The sequence below is a fragment of the Petromyzon marinus genome, chromosome 28 (assembly GCF_048934315.1).
Source record: "Petromyzon marinus isolate PM22_M1 ecotype Great Lakes invasive population chromosome 28, UKy_Petmar_22M1.pri1.0, whole genome shotgun sequence".
Lineage (NCBI taxonomy): Eukaryota > Metazoa > Chordata > Hyperoartia > Petromyzontiformes > Petromyzontidae > Petromyzon > Petromyzon marinus.
In genome coordinates this window covers 1147805-1170570 of record NC_133694.1, presented here as the reverse complement: position 1 = coordinate 1170570, position 22766 = coordinate 1147805, and the positions used below count along the sequence as shown (strand labels likewise).

The following is a 22766-nucleotide window of genomic DNA, read 5'->3' as shown; positions in this document are numbered from 1 at the left end:
CGCAAATGCTTAGCAGGAGACTGAAAGCAAGGTAGACTGAGCCTGCCCTAGGAGTACAGTGGGTTAATGTCCAGGCCGTTATTTTTGGCTACGCAAAGTCACAAGCCGGTTTCGTTTTGGGATTGTTGGCTTTCTAGCCCCTCTAGAACACGGTTAGCATGTGCATCGCTGTACGTATTGTGATGTCGTTGCAGTTTGCCTGATGTTCTTTATACGCTTACCGATTTGCTGTGTTCAGCACCGCAGAGGGCGCAGGAGGTTTGACCTCTGAACGTAGGAAATAGATTTGTCGGTCCCACTGTGTCCGCTAAGCCAGCTGTCGGCATGAAGTCACGACCTTGGCGAGGCTGCCTCTGTTATGCATCTCACACCAGCGCTCGGGCGAGCGATGCTGACTGGGATGATGCCCGCTCTCTTGCCTTGGTCATCGTTTTCCCATTATACCAACTCGGCTGCGGGAATTTTTAACACGCCACATTTGTCGACGGCACAGAAAGCTGAAGTTCAAGGTTGAACATTTTGTGCTTCGCTGAATTTTACCGTTGCTTTCCGAACGCGCTTTTGCACGGTTGTGTCGTGACGGCACGGTCGCGTCAACGCGCGTGCGCGCGTCCGCCACAGGTGATGCCGCAGCCCCTCGCGCTGGTGCAACCGCACGTGGCCCTGAGCCAGAGCCAAGCGTCGCGCTCGCCTCCCAGCACCTGCGACGCCCACCACCACCACCATCACCACCACCATCACCACCACCAGCAGCAGCAGCTGCAGCAGCACTCGTCAGCACCGCAGGCCCTGCTGCAAGGCCACAAGGCCGAGCAAAGCATGGCCACCGCTCAGGGCCGTCAGGGTGGCCACCAGACCGCGCCGCCGCTGCCAGGCGGCGCTTGCCGGCAGGCGGTGGCACCGGCGGCCTCCTCCTCCTCCTCGGCTTCTCTGCAGGTGCAGGGCGGCAGGCTCACGCAGCCTTCGCTCCCGCCGTCCGCTCCCCAGTCGCCGGCGGCGCCGGGCCGGCTGGCGCCGCAGCCACAGCAGGGGATGGTGCAGGGCCAGGTGAGGCAGGCACAGGTGCAGCCGCAAGCTCAGCAGGGTGCGGCCAGGCAGGGCCAGCCGGCGCCTCGTCCCGTGCACGGCCCCTGCTCGCACCAGACGCTGCCCACGTCGGCGCCGGCGGACGGGAAGGCCAGGGACGTTCTGCCCACGCTGGTGCGGGAGCAGCCCCTGGGGCAGCTCGCGCAGCCCCTGGGGCAGCTCGCGCAGCAGGGCGGCTACGGGCTGCTGCCGCCGCCGCAAACGGTCGCCATGAACCTGCAGGTGCAGTCGACGACGCAGACGCAGGCCGGATCGGTGAGCATGGGGGGACACACGTGCACTGTGTGGGGCGTGGGGGGCACGCACTGTACGGGGCACGCATAACAGGAGGGAGTGAGGCAAAACTATTTAAATGTGCATAGTGAATAGATATATTTCTGTTTAAGATTCATGGTTTCCTTTGGGTTAGATCGTGTAGGCATAACGTCAGATTGATATGAATATTGATCATGAAAGTCTGCTTGTAAAAATTTACATTGATTTACTTTGGAAAGACTTGCTGAGTCTGAAGTCTGTGTTTACAGGAGAGTCCTAAATTGGAATGTCTGGCAACTTCCAAAAATGAGATTTTGGCATGCCGAAGTATGCTGTAATACCCGAGGGAAACCAACACACGTCCAGGCCAGACACTCAAAAGCTCTGCACAGATAGATTGAGGTATCCATTATCACCTGGCCACCTCAAAGCCCAAGCCCACAACTCCTGGGAAGCCTCGGAAATCTTCCAACCGAGATCCAGTTACACCAGCAGGCACGTGAGGGTGATTTTCCCACGTGGAGCGCGCTCGATTTTTTAGGCAAAATTATTGAATCTTAGAATGAACGAAACCCGATCTGAACTTTTCCTGGTCCACCCTTCTTCGGCAACCTGTGCTGACCAGCAAGGGGAACTCCAGTTCAAACTACGCACATAATTGACTTGGCATGGGGAGCACTTGATTCATTAGCAGTTGAATTATGAAGGAAATACTGCCGCTTATTCCTCTATAACTCTTCAAGTGCGCCAGCTTCATTCGTCACGCCCAGTGTCCCAGTGTTGCTACACTGGGCGTTGGTTTTCACCGTTGTTGAGTGGCGTTAAAAAATTGATTTCCGGCTCATATGAGCATTGGTGCATTGGTGCTCACATCGCCTCTTTAAAGCCCTGCAGAGCCGGTGGTGGAAATTCCACATTCCTATGACAGGGATGAATCTGTCCATAGGGCATCCGCTGTTGAGTTTCCCACAAAGTGGTACTCATGTTATCCACTCCGGAGAGATGATGATGATGAGCTGAGTCGAGTACCCCAACTCGGATTTGAACTCACGCCCTTCCGCATTGCTTGCGAGCCGCTCGCTTGGTGGAGTCGTCTTGGGGCGAATGTGAGCCTCCCCCGTGCAGTTCCTGTAGCACTGTCATGCCTGTAAATACGTGAATGGAAATCAAAGTGAAATGGTCCGTAGCTGTGCCGTTGCATAACGGATGCGTGTGCAAGCATGTGCGCTCGTGTGTGTGTGTGTAAATATGTGTGGGGTGGGGGCGGCGGCGGCAGTGGCGGCGCAGCGGTTAGCGCATTGCGCTAACAACTCGGTTAGCGCAATGCGCTAACAACTCGGTTAGCGCATTGCGCTAACCGAGTTCTATTCTCAGCCACGGGCAACGTCGGCGGCGAATATCTGAGCCGGTCCCGGGCCTCCCCTAGGTCGACTCGGCGTTAAATGAGTACCGGTGCGGTGTTTAAACATCGGCACCGGGGAGACGCGGCCACTGTGCCGGCCTTAATAGGTGCTCGCCAATGGCACTTTCCCCAACAGTATGTCAAGGCTATCGGGGGAAATTTGCTTGCGCACGCCGTACACGTGTGTGCTTTGCGCTCGTTGCAGTCTCGTGGAGGGCGGGAGGAAGGTCGCGTCACCACGGCGACGGGGAGCCCGGGAGAGAAGCGCTCGGTGACGCGCAGCCCCACGCCGCCCCCTCCGCCCCTCTCCCCCGTGCAGCAGCCCGACTACCGGCCTGACTCCCACACGCACGGTCAGCACACGCACACAAGCACGGACTCGCACACGGGGGACACGGACAAAGATCCCCCGTATAGCCTTCGCACACTGCTAGGGCAAGTGCTGTGAGCGAACATCCTATGAAGGCACACGAGGGGGTGGGTGGCCAGCACCACGCCCGACCGTCTTTGTCTCCCCAGTGGCGATGTTTACACACCACACCAGGTACTCATTTGAGGCTGAGTCGACCTCGGGGAGGCCCAGGACGTGAGCGGGAATTAAACTCGGGCCGCCGGGTTCATAGCACAGCGCACTAACCGCTACACTACCGCTCCCCACAACAATACACTCACTCACCAATTCACACATTCACTCGCTCACTCCCCATCATCATAATGTACAAACACACAGTCAGCATGCGTCCCTACACACATAGAAGTGTAGTAGCTGTACAACAATAGAGTTTGCTTTACTGCTCTCTCTGCTGGTCACCGTATAGCCTCACAGCACATATGGCAACCTGGAATGTTTGGTAGCTACTCGGCATAGAGAACGGCCAGATGTTAAAGGCATAATTCTAACGGTTAATAAAAAAGCGGGTTTAGACAGAACATGTCACTTATCAGAATCAGCATTTGTATTTGTACTGAAGGAATTCGATGAGCTATAAAGCTCTTTCTTACAGACGTCCACTTGAAGGAGTGATGGCCCGTGGTCGAGATCGAGCGATTAATTCAACTCGCTTGCCCGATGGATCGATGCATTGCAAGACCACGAGCGATGGCCCGCGATGGTGATGATGATAGTAGTGATGCTTGTGGCCCCATGCTTGAAGTGGGTAGACATTGACCAACGTGGGTTCCGCTGCCTTCCCGTGACCCCGCAGACAAGGAGATGGACACGGGCGACGACGCAGCTCCCTCCATCTCGCCCTCGGCGAAGAGCCCCGGCGTGACAACCACGACGGCGCACCTGGCCGACGAGTCGATGGACACCACCGAGGAGGCCCCGGCGCCCGGCGGCACGGGCCCCGAGAGCGTCTCCGCGGCCCGAAGCGAGACGCCGCGGCCGCCCCAGGCGATCGTGAAGCCACACATCCTCACGCACGTCATCGAGGGTTTCGTCATCCAGGAGGGAGCTGAACCCTTCCCCGTGAGCTCCAAGGCCAGAGGCGCTTGCGTTATGGTGGGGGAGGGTGGCGGGACCTTGCACATCCTCAGTCCAACAGACACGAATACATTTCAGCGCAACTCGATTCGTTTGTTGTCATTTAACAATGCCGCGTGGCCTCGGAGAGCAAAAAGTGAATAAACTTAACGGAGGCCGTGCCGTGGCAGCGGCTCGCCAGCCCGCGGCTGAAGCTGCCATCGGCCTGCGTCAAAAAGCCGGCGGGTAATGCCGTGCGTTTAACCGCGCAGGTGGGCCGTTCCTCGCTGCTGGTGGAGAAATCCGACAAGGGCCGGCAGCCGGCGCCGCCAGGCTCCACGCCGTTCCCCTCGGACGACAAGTCTCCTCCGCCGGGACCCGACTCGTCCGACTCGGACATGGAGGGGCTGAGAGAGATGGGTGAGTGGGGGTCGTGAGGTGGGCGAGTCGGGTCGGTGTGACCCCACGTGCCGGTGTGACCCCGCGTGACGGTGTGACCCCGCTTGCCGGTGTGACCCTGGCCATCTGTGTGTGCCGTCAGGAGGGGAGCCGGGCCGCGAGGTCGACATGATCCAGTGCGAGTTTTGCCGGAAGATCGACTTTGCTTTCCGCTTCCGCCGCTCTAAGCGCTTCTGCTCCATGGCGTGCGCCAAGCGGTGAGGCTCGCACGGAGACTCGGACTCGATACGCAGACTCGTGGGCTCACGTGGAGACGCGGACTTGGTACGCAGCCTCGTATAGAGACGCGGGCTCGCTTAGACTCGCTCACTTCAAGAAGTGAGACAAAGCGAAGTGCGCACAAATTTTTGTTGACGCTTCTGTGTGCGTGTTTGCACGTCTGTAAGTCTGCATGCTTGCACCCTTGTGTGTGTGTGTGTGAAGAGTGGTGTCAAGTGGTTCATGCACTCAGCAACGAACCCAGCATACCTGGATTCGATTCACAGCCCGAACTCACTTACATCAGTGACGAAATATCTGAACCTTAAGTTCAGATATTTCGTCACTTTAAGTTGAGCCTTAAAAATATATACACGTGGAGCAATGTGTAATCATCAGCACTGCGGAGCAGTAGTCCAGAGGTTAGCACACTGTGCTACGACCCCGGCGACACGAATTTGATTCCCGATGACGGTCAACATCGGTGACAAATATCTGAACTGGTCCTGATTCCTCCCTAGGTCGACTCAACTTTAAAATGAGTACTTGGTACGGTGTGTATAAAATATCAGAATCAGAGTCTTTATTTATAGAAATCCGACGAGCTACGAAGCTCTTTTTCACAGATCTCCAGTAGGTGAGCGGGTCAGCAAGTCACAACAACAACACAAAAAATACATCTATATCAGTCTTTGGGAGACAAGGGGAGCCGGAGCCTGTTGCTGGCCACCCATCCCCCTCGTGTGCCGTACAGAGCCTTCGTAGGTGCTACTCACGAATAGCACTTGGCTCACGAGTCTGCTGAAGGCTACAACACGAGGTGGGGGGGGGTCTTTGTGTTTGTGTGCGCGAAGCTACAACGTGGGCTGCAGTAAACACGTGGGGCTCTTCGGCCCCGCGCAGCACGACCACGTCTCGCAGCGCCGGGAGCGCGCGGGGCAGCGCGGGCGGCAGCGCCGCAGCGCCATCCACCCGCTCGCTCGCACGCACTCCATGCGCCAGGTGCGATCATCATCATCGCTATCTTCATTGCCATCGTTATCATCACCATGGCTACCATTATCACCACAATCGCCATCATCATCGCCACCATAATCATTATATGCACCGCCTTCATCAACATAACTATCATAATTGTATCACTGCCACCATCATCATTACTACCAACATCACCATCGTCACCACCATTATTTTCATTGCCATCATCACTCCTGCCATCGTCATCATCGTCATCGTGAATGATAAGTCATCACTTCCATCATCATAATAGCCAGCGTCATCATCACTACCATCACCGCCATCACCCTGATTATGGTAGCCAGTGTAATTATCATCATCATTACCATCATTTCTACCATCATTGCAATTATCAGCACCATTATTATCGTTATCACGCTCCATCACTACAATCATACAATCATCACCGCTATCATTGTCCACCACCACCATTGCTGGAGTCATTGAGTGTTGATAACGAGAGTGATACCTTTTATCCAGGATAGCCTCATTAGAGGGAGATTAAACCACCATCTCCTGGTCACCGTGCAGCCTGCTCACGGCCGACACCAGCGACGATTATCCGAACCGGTCCTGGGCCTGTCCTAGATCAACTAAGCCTCAAATAAGTACCTGGTGCGGTGTGTAAACATCACCACTGGGGGAGACAAAGGCGGCCGGGCGTGGTGCCAGCCACCTACCCCCTCGTGTGCCATGCCTGCCTTCATAGGTGCTGCTCACTAACAGCACTTGCCCCAACAACAGTCTGTTAAAGGCTATACGGAGGACCTTTGTCTTCCCTGGCACCGGCAGCCTGTGGCGGGCGGTGGTGTCGGCAGTGGCGGCGGCAGCGGCAGCGGCGGCGGCGATGACCGACCAGGGAGCGAGCAGCCGCACGCGGACCGCGCCTCGTCTCCCTGTGCCACCGTCGCCATGACGACGCGGCGGCGGCAGAGCGAGCGCGAGCGCGAGATGCGCGACCTGGCGATGACCGAGCCGTCGGAGCCGCACGGGGAGAGGTTCTCGCACGAGAGTCCCAGCCGCTGGAGCGTCGAGCAAGTGTGGGGGTTCATCCACTCGCTGCCCGGTGAGCGTGGGGGTCACCGGTCCTCCGATCCCCCCAAACCGGCTCCCGTTCCATAAATTTCAAGATCCTCCATGGACTTGAAGTTAGTGGCCTTTAAGTGGCTGGATGAGTCGTTTGTACCCATTATATACAGCATGTATTCGTTTAAAAGCATCTGTTCTTCCAGGTGTGATTTTATGCGTGTGTTGGGAACAGATATTAAGAAGAGATATTAATCGATGAATCCTGTAATTCCTAGTTGTCTACACTGTGGGCCAGCGTTGTTGTTGTGTTGATATATAGTTTTTGTTGTAACTCTGCGAGCCTGCGTTGCTATGTTGTTGTTGTCTTGTTGTTGTAACACTGTGTGAGGTCACACCGCGCTGCCTGTCACGCGTTCCAGGCTGCCAGGAGGTCGCAGACGAGTTCCGAGCGCAGGAGATCGACGGCCAGGCCCTGCTGCTGCTCAAGGAGGACCACCTCATGTCGGCCATGAACCTGAAGCTGGGCCCCGCGCTCAAGATCTGCGCTCGCATCAACCTGCTGAAGGACGCCTGAGATCCACCCTCCCCGGGCCACTCGGCCTCCGAGCCTCTCCGGTTTCCCTGCCTCTCGGTCCCCCGGTTCTCGGCTTCACAGACTCAAGGCTTGAGAAGTTCTCCTTACGCTCGGACCCATGGCCTCCGTGGAGTTTGGACCCGCGGCTGCGAGGGGGGTTTAAGAGACGAGGGAGGTTTTTCAGCCTCGTCAATAATCGGACGCCCGGGCTGGAGCTGCGTCTGGGCTGAGATTTTTACCGAGCGAACGTGAAAATGGAAGAGATTAGAGAGCGACCCGACAGTGCGGAGGGTGTGGGTGAGAATAAGGGGGTGGGAGGGAAGGGGTGGAGAATGTTCATGCTCGTCCATGTACTCGGCGCAATTACATTCATGTAGCAAAAAATAACAACTACAAAAATAGTTTTATACGTATGCGGTCGATATGCCTGAGAACGATGAATGAATGACGATATCGTTTCAGCTTCGCTTCGCACCGTGTCATCCACCATGCTTGCGGTTGCACATTGGAGCTTGTGTCTGTGCTGCCTGGCGACGATCGGCCTCAAACATCTCGCCGCCTTCTCCTCTGGGGCCATCACGACAACGGGGAGGAAGTGACGGCGTGGATGCGGGTGGACTTAACGGCGTTGACCGGATGTGGCCTCCTTTGACATTTCAATACCACCGGGTACCTTGGTCGCCACAAACCGTGGTTTGGTCGACTTGGCGCCGCCAGGATCTCGGGAGACTTGGATTGCAGTGTCTGTGTTTACGAGATGGCCGTGTTTTATGTCAACGACAACAACGACAAGAAAAAACTAAAACTGCACGGAAGATTTTGAGCTGACAGCGCGCATTTGAGACTCGTGCCTCTCCTGTACAGGACACCGCTCACGTTGGATTCTATTCTATTTGGGATTTATATAACGCCCTTTCCAGGGCACTTGACAACACAAGCCGACGGCGGTACACAAGGGGCAAAAGGGGAGCAACGGGTGGGGTGGAGCGGCTGTCAGTGGGAATAAGGGGGGAGTGTGATGGTGAATGAGAGTGACAGATGGGTGCATTGTGGATCAGAGGCAGCAGGGTATGGGGCACATGCGTGAAGTGTTGAGATAGGTGCTATGGTTGGGCATGGATGAGAGCAGGTGAAGGGTGGTAGGGGCAGAGGTGTGGTGGCCGGATAGTTGAGCTGATTGAGGAGCACAGCGGAGGGCTGAAGGAACGATGTGGTTAGGTGCACGTAGAGAAAGCGAGACGTGAGAGCCGGGTCAGGAATTTGGGTCGTAGGAGGAAGAGAACCGGGAGGCTGGGAGTGGGTTAGAGGCGGGGGAAGGAACCGGTAGAGGTGGAGGCAGTGGAAGAGAGAAAGGACCTCAGGGCAGAGCGAAAGGAGGAAAGCGAGGGGGAGAGTCTAATGTGTGGAGAGGGAGTTTGTTCCATTGCAACGGGGCAAGAAGAGAGAAAGATTGAAAGCGAGACTGGGCGCAAGGGGTTGAAGGAGCAAGTGAGAAAACTGGAATGTTGAGATTGGAGGGAGCGTGAAAGGGCACATAAAGAGGTGAGAGGGAGGGGCGGGGGCAAGACCGTGCAAAAAAGACAGCGGTAATAGACAGGAAGCGAGTGAAGTTGTCGAAGGAGAGGAGAGCAGTGAGATGTGTATGGAAGGTTGAGTACAGTGTGTGTAGCTGCGTTTTGGATGTGTTGGAGAGGGATAAAGGCGTAAGTGGGGAGACCGACCAGGAGTTATGTGCATCAATCGAGACGAGTGAAGGCAAGGGGGAGTGTACGATGAGTTTGGCAGCGGTGGTGGTGATGAGGGGGCGGATTTTCCTGATGTTGTACAGATGGTAATGGCATGTGCGAGTGGTGTTGGCAATGTGGGAAGTGAAGGAAAGAGTGGACTCGAAGGTAACGCGAGTAAGGGTGGAAGAGTTTGGGAAGAGGCTAAGGGGGGGGGGGGGGGGTGAAGGAGGGGGGTGAGCGAGAGGATGAAAATAAAAACACCGAGGTTTTGGAAGGATTTAGGGAAAGGAAGTGTTGGGTCATCCACACTTGTATGGGTGTCAGGCAGGATGAGATGCGGAGGGAAAGATCGGGGGTGAATGATATGAAGGAGAAGAACATTTGAGTGTCATCAGCAAATGTGATAGGAAATATCCCAGGAAGAAAGAATAGACTCTCACGTCCAGGCAAAGGTATCGGCTCCAAGTCGTCATCGTCGTCATCGTCGTCAATAGCCGCGCTTTATATTTTCAGTGTCGCTTAGAGTTGCAACTTTAAAAGAAATATATATTGAGTATGGAGCGATAATTAGCGACAACAAACAAACATGCAACGGAGTGCTTTCTTTAACAAAAGCCTTAACTATTTTCCCGTGACGCTACAGGCTGCTGTGTGTAAGGCCAGTGGCCTCGGTGGGCACTTTGTTGGCCGGACGGCGGTCTCTCCTGCGTGGTCTCGTGAGCTCGTGCCCCTGTGGGCGCCTGTGGTGCCACTCTCCGCCGTGACGCCGCGGTGGAGAGTGGTGCCACTCTCCACTGCAGTGCCACTCCGCCATGGCTGCACTCTCCACTGCAGTGCCACTCTCCGTGCATCCCGGACCAAGTTTGAGTCGTGGACGGAACGCCGCTCAAAAACATTGATAATGACGGATAAAATGGGAATATTTTTTTCCCTCTCCGATTTTAGCTTAGAAATTAATTACAATAGTAAACATTAACACGCACTTATATTTGTTAAGGTTTCAAGCGTATGTCGGAGTGTTTGCCGTATCTTGGCTTTGTCTCGTCTCAATGGTCTTGGCTTGCCGAGCTTGTAGAGGGACCGGCTGTCTCTACGACAGTAGCCACTCGAGTGCCACGCCGCTGAGTGGATGCTGTGGTGCCACGACGGGACTCTGGCCCCATGTAGGCCTTTTTGCCGCCCTTAGGCCTTAACTTGGCAGACGATGGCCTGCAGTCGTCGCTGTGAGCACACGTAGGTTGGCTGGCAACAGTGTTGAAACGTCTGACCGCTACGCACTTGAGCGGCGCACTGAGATTGCTATACCGCAATCATTACTCCAGCCTTAACGCGAGTGCTCACTTTTTACCCGTAAGTCAAGACCTAGCCATAATAAATCATTTCCCATTGCTCTGCCGTCACATTCAACTTTGCGCTTACCCTACTATCCTAATCCGAACCCGTGTATTTTGTAACCCAGGTGAGAACTCGTAAGAGACCAGCATCGTCTCATTTGCAAGTGAGACCCGGGTCACCAATATAACCCTAACGGTAGTTGAAACAACGACCGCTACAATAACACTAACCCAAACATAAGTCCCTAACGCAATGGTCACCCAAACTAAATCTACGGCCACCCGCAATTGCCCCTACCCAACCCGTAGCCCGACCTATAACGATGGCCTTGGATGATGTTAACATTTTTGCAATGAAGAGGGCCTCGAAACCATATCTGGCTGAATTGGCGTCGCCTTTCCGTATCCTCCATGGCGATCACGACGGCACGTGCTCACCCGCACAGCTCTGGTCCGCTGCGGACTGAGAGCCCGTTCACCTGCGCTGTACCGACCAGACGGGCGACGATTTCCTTCTCACTGCCTTGTGCGGTTCGCCTATGGCCACTGAGTGAGTCGTCGCGAGGTTTGTGAACCCAGCGAGAGGGCCCTGCCCAGTTTTCCCACCGCAGCCGCCTGTGAACTGTTGTCAGGCCACGTTGGTGGTGTAGCATGCCTGGAATGGGTCCCCCGGTGGAAAGAATGTGTGAAGAAACTCCATCGCAGGTTCCATTTTCTAGATTATTTGTTTCACGATAACATTTACAAGGCGAGCGTACGACTCACAAGTTTCACAAGGCTATCTGCAGCCCCGGTGGTTTCCACCAGATTAATCTCGAACAGTCCTTCTTGATGGTTTCCACCATGTAGATCTCCAACAGTTGGCCCCGATGTCGTCCACCTGCAGTCATCCTCGAGCCAGAGCCTCGAGCGTGGACCTCGCTGCCCCTTGTATACCCACTCAGCCACGCCCTGGTAACTTCCAGCACTTTCCTCCGGTAGATTCCTCCGGCAGACTCCACCTGTCTTCTACTTCACTTGTGTCCACCCATTTCCACTCACTCCACTATAACACTTGCCATGTACAGTATTCTACAAATATAATGGGGGGGGGGGGCGGTCGCCCAATCTCTGATTTGCCCGCTCTTCGTAGTCTTGATGCCTTTGGTCCGTGGGGCCTACATCAGCGGTGGGCAACTGACATCTCCCAAGCCGCATGCGACTCTTTAATCCACGACATGCAGCTCTATCGAAGGGGCATAACGTGGAACGTACTGTCACAGTAGTAAAGAATAATCAGTCTCTCGTGCTGTGCTGAAAACTGTATATATATACACACACACTAGGCTCTGTGCAGAACTCATGGGTACGTTTTGGCTCTTGGTCTGTTACAGGTTGGCCACACGTGGCCTATGCTCTCGACACACCTACGCCGCTCGGCCATGTGACTCGCTTCGTAACAAACGCTAGCCGCTTCTGAACGGGCAGTCTGGGTGGCTGATGCTGCACGAACGTAGATCGGCCTCGCAAAACCAACACCACCCAGCCAGGGCTGTGCATTCTCAGTGCATTCTACAATCCACACAAGCCGTCACCCAACAGTGGGACATCTTTAGCCCACAGGCCGTGACTTCTTTTTATATGGCCCGTGGCCACGTGAAGGCCACCACTTACAAATCGGCCTGCAAATATATATTCATCTGTCACTGCAAACATCTTGGGGAATATTTTCAACCTGGCAATCTTCCTCGTTGGCTCGCTGATGTTCATGTAGCGCAACAGGCTATCGTTTTTACATTGACACGATTGAGTCGGGTAATTGCGTCGAGGAGTAGCAGAGTCGTGCATCGCCACTGGGAGGATGCCTCCTTGGTATTTGTGAATTGGGAAGATGGCAGCCTCCACGCGGCTCGCTCTATTGAGTGAGAAATCGCCACGAATGCCCTTAAACCCGGTGACTAACATCGAGCGACGATCTCCCGGTCTCCAGAACAGCGACTCGCTCAACCTTGCCATAACGCCGTGTTTGTAACTTTAGCGACGCTCGGTCATTTCTGTCGCTGCACGGGCCTCCCTTTATACTCGGTCGACACACACGCTAATATTTGCATTCTTTTTTATATATATAAAGCTAAGCTTTGTGTCGATGTACGTTTTGCCTGCTGAAGGTATTTGAACGTCCCGTTCGGCCCTGCGCAGGAAAAAAAGGTTCTCTGCTGCTGCGATCGGCCAAAAACTGTGGCCAGAGACAAACTGGCATTGGCCACGTGGCCGGGATAGGCCCCTCACCGCGGGCAGCACTTGGTTCGTTTTTGTTTGTAGTGTTTTTGTGCTTCAGCTGCTGTTGAGCAATGAGGGTTTGTATTAAAGAGCCAGCGGTGAGTGGTGGCTTATCTGGGTCAAGTGAGGGGTTCAATTCCACCCGTTTCTGCCTCCTGTACGTCCTCTGTGTCGCTCGTGATTTCGGTGCAGTAAAATAAACTCCCAGTCACCTGAAGCGTTGTGGGCATTTATTTATTTAAACAGTTGCTGAGCAAAGGCCCAAAACGTCAAATGGCCAGCAACAAACAGCACTTACATCAAAGCTGCCCTTTAATTCAGCGAAGTTGTATGCGTTTGGGAAAAGCTACGTTGACGATGATGATGGGAGAGGAAATTCCTAAGTGGAGCAGCGCAAGAAGCAGATAAAAGTAAAGTGAGATCAGATTCCTCGAGAATAAATAGAGATTCTGAATGAGTGGATGGTTGAGTAAGTGAATGGAGCTTTATAGCTCATCAGATTCCTCTAGAATAATCAAGGATTCTGATTCTGCGTGGGTGTTTGAAGTGAGTGAGAGGGCAGAGATGATCTCCCAAGCGAAATGCTGAGGGAGGGTGGCGTTTGTGTACAGACTGCCCTACATGACATCATAACAACAGTCTGGACCATTGGACGGTTTCCGCAGGATTACAAGGATTCCTTGGTGGTCCCCCTCTTGAAGAAGGGGGACCGTAATAGAGGTTTTTTGGGTTAGATCGCGTAAATATATAAATGTGTCGTTAAAACCCGCCACCACCCGACACAGCCAACTAGTAAGGGTTGTCACGTAAACAGAACTTGCCAATTCGTTACGAGTACAGCACCGGTGTGTTGGAGAGCCAAGCCATTACATTTACAATCTGAATACGACGTTTCGCCAGTAATTACAACTAGCTTCATCAGGCGACAGCCAGATTTGTGAAGTCCACCTGTTTCGTTCCTTATATAGAGGCGTCGATGTGGTGACCACGCTTCTGCGTTCTTGCGTCACGTGGGAGGGGGGATTACTGAGTCAACGTACATTATGCATGTGCATTATGCGAGTCCTTTGATCTTGTCCCTCCTGTCCATTGTGTGTATTAAAATATCCGTACCAACGGTAATCCCTATTGAAGTATGGTGGCCTATATAGGCATGCATTTAAACAATGTATTATTTGATTATTCGCTTCCACGCAGCACTAAGTCGGTAGGGTTAACCGCACAGATTGTAACAACTACAGGGGAATTTCACTCCTTAGTGTGCCGGGAAAGATCCTGGCAGGGATTATTCAACATTGCCTTGCCAGGCACGTTTAGGAGAGGCTTGCGGAGCCCAAATATGGTTTCAGGAAAGGGCGATCCCGCACAGATGCCATATTTTGTCGCGTCTGCTACAGCAGAGGTGTAGGGAATAACCGCAAGACTTACATCTCTTCTTTATTGACATGGCCAAAGCCTATGATACCATTAGTAAGCCTGGGCTCTGGTTTGTTCATACTTTCGGAGTCCCTGACTCTGCTCACAATCATTAAGGACCTTCATTATGGTCAGCGGGCCCGGGTAAAACTATGTGGACGGGAGTCGGAGCCATTCCCTGTTCACCTTCGGGTGCGACAGGGATGTCCTCTGGCTCCCATATTATTTAACATCTATTTCGACCACGTACTTCGTGAAGTTTTCGATGGCTGTACCGGAGAAATTTCCATTTGGTACAGATACAATGGGAGGCTGATCGATGCCCAGGTTGCAGTCAAGGGATAGCTCCCTATTGCTCAACCACGTTATGTATGTCGATGATCTGGTGATTGCTGCTCACTCAGAAGAGGAGTTGGAGGCGCTGCTGCTGAGACTGGAGCGTACCACTAAGAGGTGGGGCCTTACCATCAGCCCCACCAAAACTAAGCACCTGCCTGGGTATTTTGTACCATCGGACACTCCACCCTCTCCACAACTCCCAATCGGTGATGGGGCAGTTGTGGAGAGAGTGGAGAGTTTCCCACACCTGGGCAGTGTGTCCAGTTTAACAGCAGAGGTCTCACTCCGAATCAGTCGAGCGGCAATATCTTTTCATCGGTTGCGTAACGCTGTGTGGAAGCTACCTGGTCTGTCGCTCCGCACGAAGCTTCGGGTCCTCTCGGCCACGGTCATTCCCTCTCTTCTCTACGCTTGCGAAACGTGGACTCCCTTAATCAAACATATTCCCCGGTTTACAAACATTTAGGCTGGCCTGCCTAAGATCCATCCTGGGTTTAAGCAGGCTGGAATATGTGAGGGCAAGGTCCCATCGGTGAGCACCTCCGGCAGGCACGGCTACGTTGGCTGGGTCATGTAGCCCGCATGCCCAGCCACCGCATGCCAAAACAGCTTTTGTTCGGCCGGACAGAGTGGGCTGAACGGGCGCGGCACGGGCTAGAGAAGAGATGGTGTGATGTGGTACAGGAGGACGTGGAGCTGAGTGGACTTGCCGATGACTGGTACCAGCGGTGTCAAGATCGGCCTCTGTGGAGGAGGCTCGTGAAGGACGCTACTGGGCAGTTGGAGGTAGTCGCCCTCCAACAACAACGGAGGGCGGAAGAGCGACGCTCACAACAACGAGCGGAGCGCTGGGTGGCTAAAGCACAGCAGGTTGGCACAGTAGGGAGCACAGGTGATACATCAGCCAGTCATCTCAGTCATCTCAGTCAGTCGACCCGTGGCACCTGGGTCTGCCCCGTGACCTCCTGCCAGCGGGCGTTCGACACTTCACGTGGCCTTGGCGTGCACCGTCACTTAGTGGCGAATGGCGGTTGTTTTTGTTGCACCCTGAATATCGCCTATCGATCCGCCCCTACTGGACATCTGTATAAAAAGAGCTTCATAGCTTTTCGTATTCCTCCAGTCTAAAGATGTTCACTCTGATTGTTGCCCTGGTAACCGTCCGCTTGCTAGCGTCTTCTGGAAGACCGCGAGCGGCAACTGAACAGGGCGGAAGAATCTTCCGGGAGATTCTTCCGGAAGATTTTGGAGCGACGGGCGAACCCGACGGAAGTTATCTTCCGGAAGAATCTTCCGGAAGACAACAGATGTGGGCCGCGTTCGTTTGGTGCGGCTGAGCAGGCCGCGAATGAATGAACGGTAGAAATCTTCCGGAAGAGGAAGAGACGGGAGCGAGCAGAGAGAGACTCGAAGAACGATGGGCGCCTTGGTGAGGACGCTGCCGTGGCTACTCGCCGGTTCTGTGCTTCTCGTCGCCCTCTCCGTGCCCCTCGTCGGCTCGTGGCTGCGCACGAAGCGCTACGTCTTCGAGCCCGAAGAGGTGGCGAGGGTGGCAAAGAAATATGCGGGTGAGCGGCGACGCGGGCGCGTCCCCGAGAGCCGGCGGGAGGGTAGGCCCCCCTCCCAGCCTCGCCCTCGCTTAGATTCTCTGCCGGACAGGGCGGCACCGGGAGCGGCGGAGCCCCGAGGCCCGGCCCGGGGTCACTCCGCACGGGGTTTGGACCCGCATCCGTACCCCAGTGTCTCAGGGGTTGCGGACCTTTGTTTCACCTCGGGGTTAATAACCCCAGTGTCTAAATGATCTTGTAAATATGTTTGGAAGACAATGCCCTTGCGTTGTTTTCGCCAGATCCCGGTTTAACGCAAAAGGGCTCGAGACGCGTGTGTTGAATTACCTGCAGAGTGCGGGCGGCATCCCGTTTTGTGTTCTCGCTGAACAGGGGTGCCACGTTGGTGAGATGTTAACTACCTCGCCTGGTGTACAATGAGGTTGTGGGTTCGAGCCTGACCCAGACGCCTGCGCTATATTTGGTATTTGGATTCTGCACGTGTGTTTTTTTTTTCTCGGATCCTCCGGTTTGTCCTTCCACATTTAGAGTCACGCGTTTCGAGTAATTAGCAGCGATACATTTCCTCGCGATAAGCCAATTAATTGGGCTATCATTTGTGGCCAAGTCGCTTCTGAAAAATAGTTTATAGACCGACTCCTTGTGTCCCCTTCCATTATCTGATTTACACAACCGGGTGGCAGCACTTTCCCACTCTCCCTGCTAAACCAATATTTGTAATTCTCACACAGGTAATTACTAAATTTGGGGGAACCGAGTGCAATGTGATGGGTGTGTTTTTTCTCAGTCTTTTGTGACCCAGACTGAGATGATCAAACTCGCTACACTTGAGAAGCTGGTTTAGTCGCAAGCGGCTGAAACCTGGATTAGAACCCAGGTCTAAGCGGTGCGAGCTCAATGCTTGAGACCTGTGAGCCACTCGGCCACCTAAACTGCGCTGTTTTTTGAACACCTGCCCTTTAACCCCATGTTCAGTGCCACGTTGCCTCTTGAAAGCCGTTCATTAATGATCCACCAGATCACCCGTGTAAAATTGCGAGCTTTACTCGTGGGTCCTACGACTCAAACAGCCAGGGAGGTTGACCTTGGCCTACGGAATCTGCAAACGCGCGTGTGCATTAATCTCAGCCAGGAGTGCGCCTTGATGCGTGTGCGCTAAGGCGTTGGTGTACGGTGCTTTTTTCAGGAATATTTTGCTGTTTTTTAATGGATTTTCTGTTTGCAGTCACATAGTCACTTTAAGACGTTTTTCTTGTTCGTGTTTTTTTGTTTGTTGTGGTTGCACCCGAAGAGCGGAATGGCTCACAGGGCTATACCAAAATAAAGAAACTGAATTTGTTGTTGCACAGATCGCATGTGTAACGTACCGTTTCTTGTTTCGTTGAATGTACTTTTGCTTGGAAGGCACTTTCACGATGTTAGACGTACATCTCAGACACTTTTATGTGAGCGGGTAAGCTTTAATGTAATCTGAAGTGGCTTATTTATTTGGCCATGGAATGCAATTCCATGGTTGTCGAACGTACAAAATGACTTCCGCTTCCATGCTGGAATGATGGTGGTGATTGTGTATTCATTGTCACGGTCGTGTCGAGCCATTAAATTATTTCTGGTTTGTTCCATCCATGTATTTTTTTACAAACTACAATGACACACCGTGCGGATTATAACGTTAATTTTTTAATGTTGACTGTGAGGTTGCCTAATTTGCAAAATTGCCTTGGTGAGTTATGACAAAACTACACGACTGAATGTCATTGTTATACATGGCTTACCACCGATTATTATGGTGCAATCGATAAGTTTAAATATACACGACATTTACACGTCAATGTCACACGCCTTCGCCAGCACGGTTTAATTTCCTTTAACACGCTCCTTCATTTCTTGTACGGATATGCATTGAGTAGCGACTATAAATCGATGTCTAAGTTGTAAATCCAGCCACTGGCTTTAGACACCACGGGTGAATTGGCTGAATGAACAAGTCCTCGCTTAACGCGTGGTATACACACAGCAACGCGTTTTCGCTCCAACGCATTCCTTCCATTTGGGAACACTTTACGCAGAATGCGCACCTCGTTATAACGCGGGCCACGCACCATTCTAACGAGGAACGTGGACCGTTATAACGCAGGTTCCGAGTGGTCAATGACGAACTACTTTCTTGGGCTGTGCGGCTGAGCGGTATGATACAGGAATGCGGCGGCATACACTCAGTTATTTGTGCCACCATCTTACCTTGTGTGAGTAGTACTTTGTATCTCGCCAAACATTATCGTTACTTTCTTTATGGGGAAATAGTTTTTGCTGAACGCGTTTTTCGCTTCACGAAGCACTTTTCAGGAATGCATCTTCTGTTTTAAATGAGGACTTGCTGTACACTATTATATACGCGTGCGGTGTAGGACTGTTGGGGCTGGTTGACTGATGTTTGGAGACGGCCGCGTTCATGACAGACATAGGCAGTGACTTCAGCAAAATTCTGATGATCCTGTGCGATTGAGTACATCGACTCTTATTTCCCCAGTCTGGCTTCAGTTTAATAATATTAACAATAATGAGACATCCAAATTGCTCCGAACGCGCCGGATGTCATCGCAGCTCGGAAGCAAAGCCGCGTGCAAGCCTGACGAGTACTTGGGTGGGTGACCACCGGGGCTCGTCGGGACGTCATTGGCACGGCGTTGCGAGGAGTGCAGCAGAAGGAAGTGCGGTGACCCATGACCTCCCCCACCTCACCCCTCCGGCAGGGCTGGACCACGACGCGGCGTTCGGAAAGGTCGTGGCGGAGCTGCGGCGGACGCATCCGGGGCACGTGCTGCCCGACAGCGAGATGCAGTGGGTGTTTGTAAATGCAGGCGGTTGGATGGGCGCCATGTACCTCCTGCACGCATCCCTCACCGAGTACGTGCTGCTCTTCGGCACGGCGGTCGATACTTCCGGGCACTCCGGTACGACTCTCAACCCTCCCCGACCGCCAACGCGCGGCCTCCATCCCCCCCCCCCCAACCCGCACGTTGTTTTGGATGTTTGCGACTATCGTTCGAGGCCGATTTATATCGGAACAAACGAGCGGAACGGATGATGTTGACGAGACAGACAATGCAGGTGAGGGAGACGATTATAAAATGAGACACTCGGACGAGACAAACTATACAGATGGGTCACAATATGAAGGGGACAGGACAGGTGAGAGCACAGACAGGGTACAAGTTTCAAGGTAATTTTCTTGACCCAGGTAAGAACACACGAGTACAGGGCAGTCTCATTTCCAAAGAGTGACCTCTATCATCAAGCCGGCAAAAGACAAGTAACAAAAAGAAACATGTTTAGACATGGCTAACAAGATCGTTTCTTCATCACCACCTCCTCCAGTGACATCCCCCATACCCCCCGCTTCATCCCCCCCTCACCCCCACGCAACCCGAGTCGAGGTCGCCTGTCGTGCGGGATGAATGAGGCAGCCCGGAGACAAAAATGACGCTGATAAATCACCGTCCACGTCTTAATGCACGGCACGCAGCGTCCCCCGCGTCGGAGTGCGCCTGTCCCTGTCCTTCAGCGGACCCCACCGGACCCCATTGGGTCCCACCGGGTCTCACTGGGGGCCCTGACGGATTGGACTTTCGCGGTAGGAAGACAACGTAGTGGCCAACCATTGGTTTAATTTCGATTAGAAATTTCGAGCGGCACTCGGCATGGTACCCCATAGGATTCCATCCGATTCATTGGGATCGCTTCTCATTTGTATCGTCTCATTTGTGTCGTCGTATTGTCTTATATAGCTTATTGCTGCTCGCGGGAAACGTTCCGTCTCGGTGTGTGGTGGTGCAGGCCGCTACTGGGCGAACATCTCTGACACGATCATATCAGGGACGTTCCGCCAGTGGAAGGAGGGCACCACGAAGAGCGAGGTATTCTACCCAGGTGAGCCAATCGTCGTCCCCCCCCCACGCTGTAATCCCGGAGGTTCACATCTACTGATTTAAGCCGCGTTCTCAAGTGCGGCGGAGAATTTAACGGTCACGGCACGGTCACCAATGACTACACACACAAAAATCGTCGGATTAAATTTGTTTCTGCACGCAGTTTGGCTGAATTGCAGCTCTAGGGATGAAAATGATCAGTTTAGTTGTCATGCAACAACACATTATTCTGTAGCAGGAGGCGTGAGTGGGCAGGTGTCACTGCGCACTGGAAGGAATTTCAAAGGATCTCACGAGTAGTTACATGACATCCGCTTCTGGACTATTCTCTAACATGAAGGCTTGCATTGTGCTGGAAAAAATATCCGGTTGTGAGAAATGTGGAGTCCTCTTGTCCACATTTATTTTTCTGCATGCCCTATTAACTGTCGTCACGCGCCCCTCTTTCTTTCCATCTTGTGCCCCCCCACGTTGCGCCTGCCCCCAGGCGACACGATCGTGCACGGCGCGGGCGAGGCGACGTCCGTGCAGTGGACGGCCGGCACATGGATGGTGGAGTACGGACGCGGCTTCATCCCGTCCACGCTGGGCTTTGCGCTCGCCGACACACTCTTCAGCACGCAGGACTTTCTCACCGTATTCTGGACGCTGCGCGTGTACGCACGCGCCCTGGCGCTCGAGATCACCACCGAGCTGCGTGACGCCGGCCTGCTGTGACGCGTGACGTCGCCACCCCCCACCACACCCGCAATGGGAAAGCGATCGGTAGTCGGAGGGGTGGCAACAGACAGTGTGGTGGGGAGGTGGGGCAAAGAAGATGCAGGGCACACGGTGCAAGCAAGTTCCAGTCCTGCACGAACCCTAATTCGCCAATAAGTCCACCAGTACCGGCCATCCCACTGGTCCTAATCCGAACTAGCAAACTTTCCAACCAGCCACCCACTCCTACTGCCCTCCCACTGGCCATAAACCCAACCTACCCAACGAGTTAACCAGAAACTACGATGGACACTAGGTTAAGTTAAATAGCCGAGTGTGGGGCTCTTGGAAAGTTAAAGCGTTCGCTGCCGAGCCCAAACCTAGCACCCATTAATCTATCCACATAAAAATCCAACGAAAGAGGAAGTGAATCGAGGCACAGGCGGTATTGACAAACGGTGAATGAGTCTCACCCCCGACTTGCCTCGTGTCCTTCGTAGTACCAGCCCCTCCACTCACCTTAGTAACTAGCCACCAGTACAAGGCCTCTTGCTGATCTTAATCGAATCCAATTTGACAACTAGCCACCCATTATCCAGCTCTTCTTATCCCCTACCTCCTGCACTGTCATGGCCCCCTTTCACTTGAGCGTTGCTTCTCTGTTGCGGTGTTCACTTGTCTACGTGTGTGTGCGCGAATTGTCCCATTGCACGTCACAAGGGAGGCGCTGCAAATCTGCACTTTGATCCCCCCCCCCCTGCGGGTCACGTGGGGGACTGTGTGATTGGCTGGTCAAGTCTGCTGCGTTGATATTCCTGCTGTTTATATGTCGGTCATGGATTTTCTGTCTGCAGTCCTCGCAAAAGGAATCCTCACTGGGCTTCTAGATTTACGACCGCCCTACATTATAGGATGTATCACGAGTTGATGTCTGGTCACTGATGACTGAACAGAAAAAAATCCCATTGCATTACATTTGGTTGGGCGCGTAATTTGGCGAAATTCCGGCTCTATTGAATTAAAAAATATATTTTTCACTCGTGCGACCAAAATTACTCTCATGGCAGAGCGTGTGGAAAAGTGCTGGCCTCTGCTGTGTACCAGGGAGGGCTGTACTGTCCACTTCCATGGGGCCACTCGAAAGTCCACATTGGTTGCGCCATCTCTGCAACAGATCCAAATGAAGAACCTAGTCTAATGACATTGCAACGATTGCACGGTCGGGATATAATTGGTGGAAATGCAATAAAATGTTCAAAGGTAGGATGGGCGAACTGCAGGTTGAAGTTCCTGTGTGACTGCACACCGAGAACCTTTTGGGGGGGCCCTCTATTTGACTTAGCGGTCAACGTCCAACCCTGTGCAGTGTTGAGAGGCTGACTTTAATCCACGTGTGCCAGCGCTCATGGGCAAGTCACCAAGGTGGCTTTTTGACTGAGCAGATCTCATGCTGTGTTGGTTTGAGGGCTGCATTGCTCCTGGCCCTGTGTATTGAAAGCTGCTACCTACCCCAAAAGTCGTTGCTGTTTTGTGTTTAACGTCTGATCATATCTGAGCCACAAGCAAGGGAACTGTGACAAACTAAAGCATTTAATAATTTATTTTAGAATACCTGATTACTCTTAATTAATCGGTGATGTCCAATTACTTATTTGCAGTGGTGTGGAAACATGCTGCTAATGAGCTCACAAGGTGGGCGGGACCCATTGGTAATTGGTTTGCGGCTGGTTAACTTACCAGTGGTGGCATAACCAGGCATTGAACAATTCAGCTTGGCAACACTATTCGAGTATTTCGTGACTTAGTCGTCGTGCGTGCGATGTCCATGAAGCACTTGTGTGTAGTACAACGAATTGACTTTAATATTAAGCGTTGCATTGTTAAGTGGCTAACCAAACGCCGCCACTGCTGAATGTCTCCCCCCCCCCCATCCCATGCTGTTTGCCGTCGTTTCCCTGGGGGGAGGGGGACACGGATGGAAAGAGCAATAGCGACCACGTGTCACGGCTT

The 22766-nt window shown here is 53.2% G+C and overlaps 2 protein-coding genes across 10 annotated transcripts in view; both read left to right on the top strand.

Moving 5' to 3' along the window:
• Window positions 1-13022, top strand: part of LOC116946854 (uncharacterized) — a 55508-nt gene extending 42486 nt beyond the window's left edge. For 8 of the 9 annotated variants that reach the window (XM_032962063.2, XM_032962064.2, XM_076070227.1 and 5 more), the window contains 8 exons: window positions 622-1341; window positions 2949-3096; window positions 3949-4247; window positions 4481-4628; window positions 4750-4864; window positions 5720-5867; window positions 6675-6948; window positions 7331-13022. In XM_032962063.2, the coding sequence (XP_032817954.1) occupies window positions 622-1341; window positions 2949-3096; window positions 3949-4247; window positions 4481-4628; window positions 4750-4864; window positions 5720-5867; window positions 6675-6948; window positions 7331-7485 (2007 nt within the window). In that variant the 3' untranslated portion in view covers window positions 7486-13022. The remainder of the gene's footprint in view (window positions 1-621; window positions 1342-2948; window positions 3097-3948; window positions 4248-4480; window positions 4629-4749; window positions 4865-5719; window positions 5868-6674; window positions 6949-7330) is intronic. The other variant, XM_032962065.2, reaches the window with a different exon arrangement.
• A 2890-nt stretch (window positions 13023-15912) lies between these two features.
• SIGMAR1 (sigma non-opioid intracellular receptor 1) lies at window positions 15913-21793 on the top strand. Its single transcript, XM_032962062.2, has 4 exons — window positions 15913-16128; window positions 18882-19082; window positions 19966-20058; window positions 20545-21793. Exons 1-4 carry the CDS (start codon window positions 15978-15980, stop codon window positions 20772-20774), a joined length of 675 nt encoding a protein of 224 aa, XP_032817953.1. The 5' UTR covers window positions 15913-15977; the 3' UTR covers window positions 20775-21793.
• The last annotated feature ends 973 nt before the right edge of the window (window positions 21794-22766 follow it).

Bases quoted from the DNA above. Each gene is read 5' to 3' on its own strand.
- SIGMAR1 (XM_032962062.2), top strand. From the start codon at position 15,978: ATGGGCGCCTTGGTGAGGACGCTGCCGTGGCTACTCGCCGGTTCTGTG. The intron at 16,129-18,881 runs GTGAGCGGCGAC...CCCCTCCGGCAG, and splicing joins GGTGGCAAAGAAATATGCGG to GGCTGGACCACGACGCGGCG. The intron at 20,059-20,544 runs GTGAGCCAATCG...GCCTGCCCCCAG, and splicing joins GAGCGAGGTATTCTACCCAG to GCGACACGATCGTGCACGGC.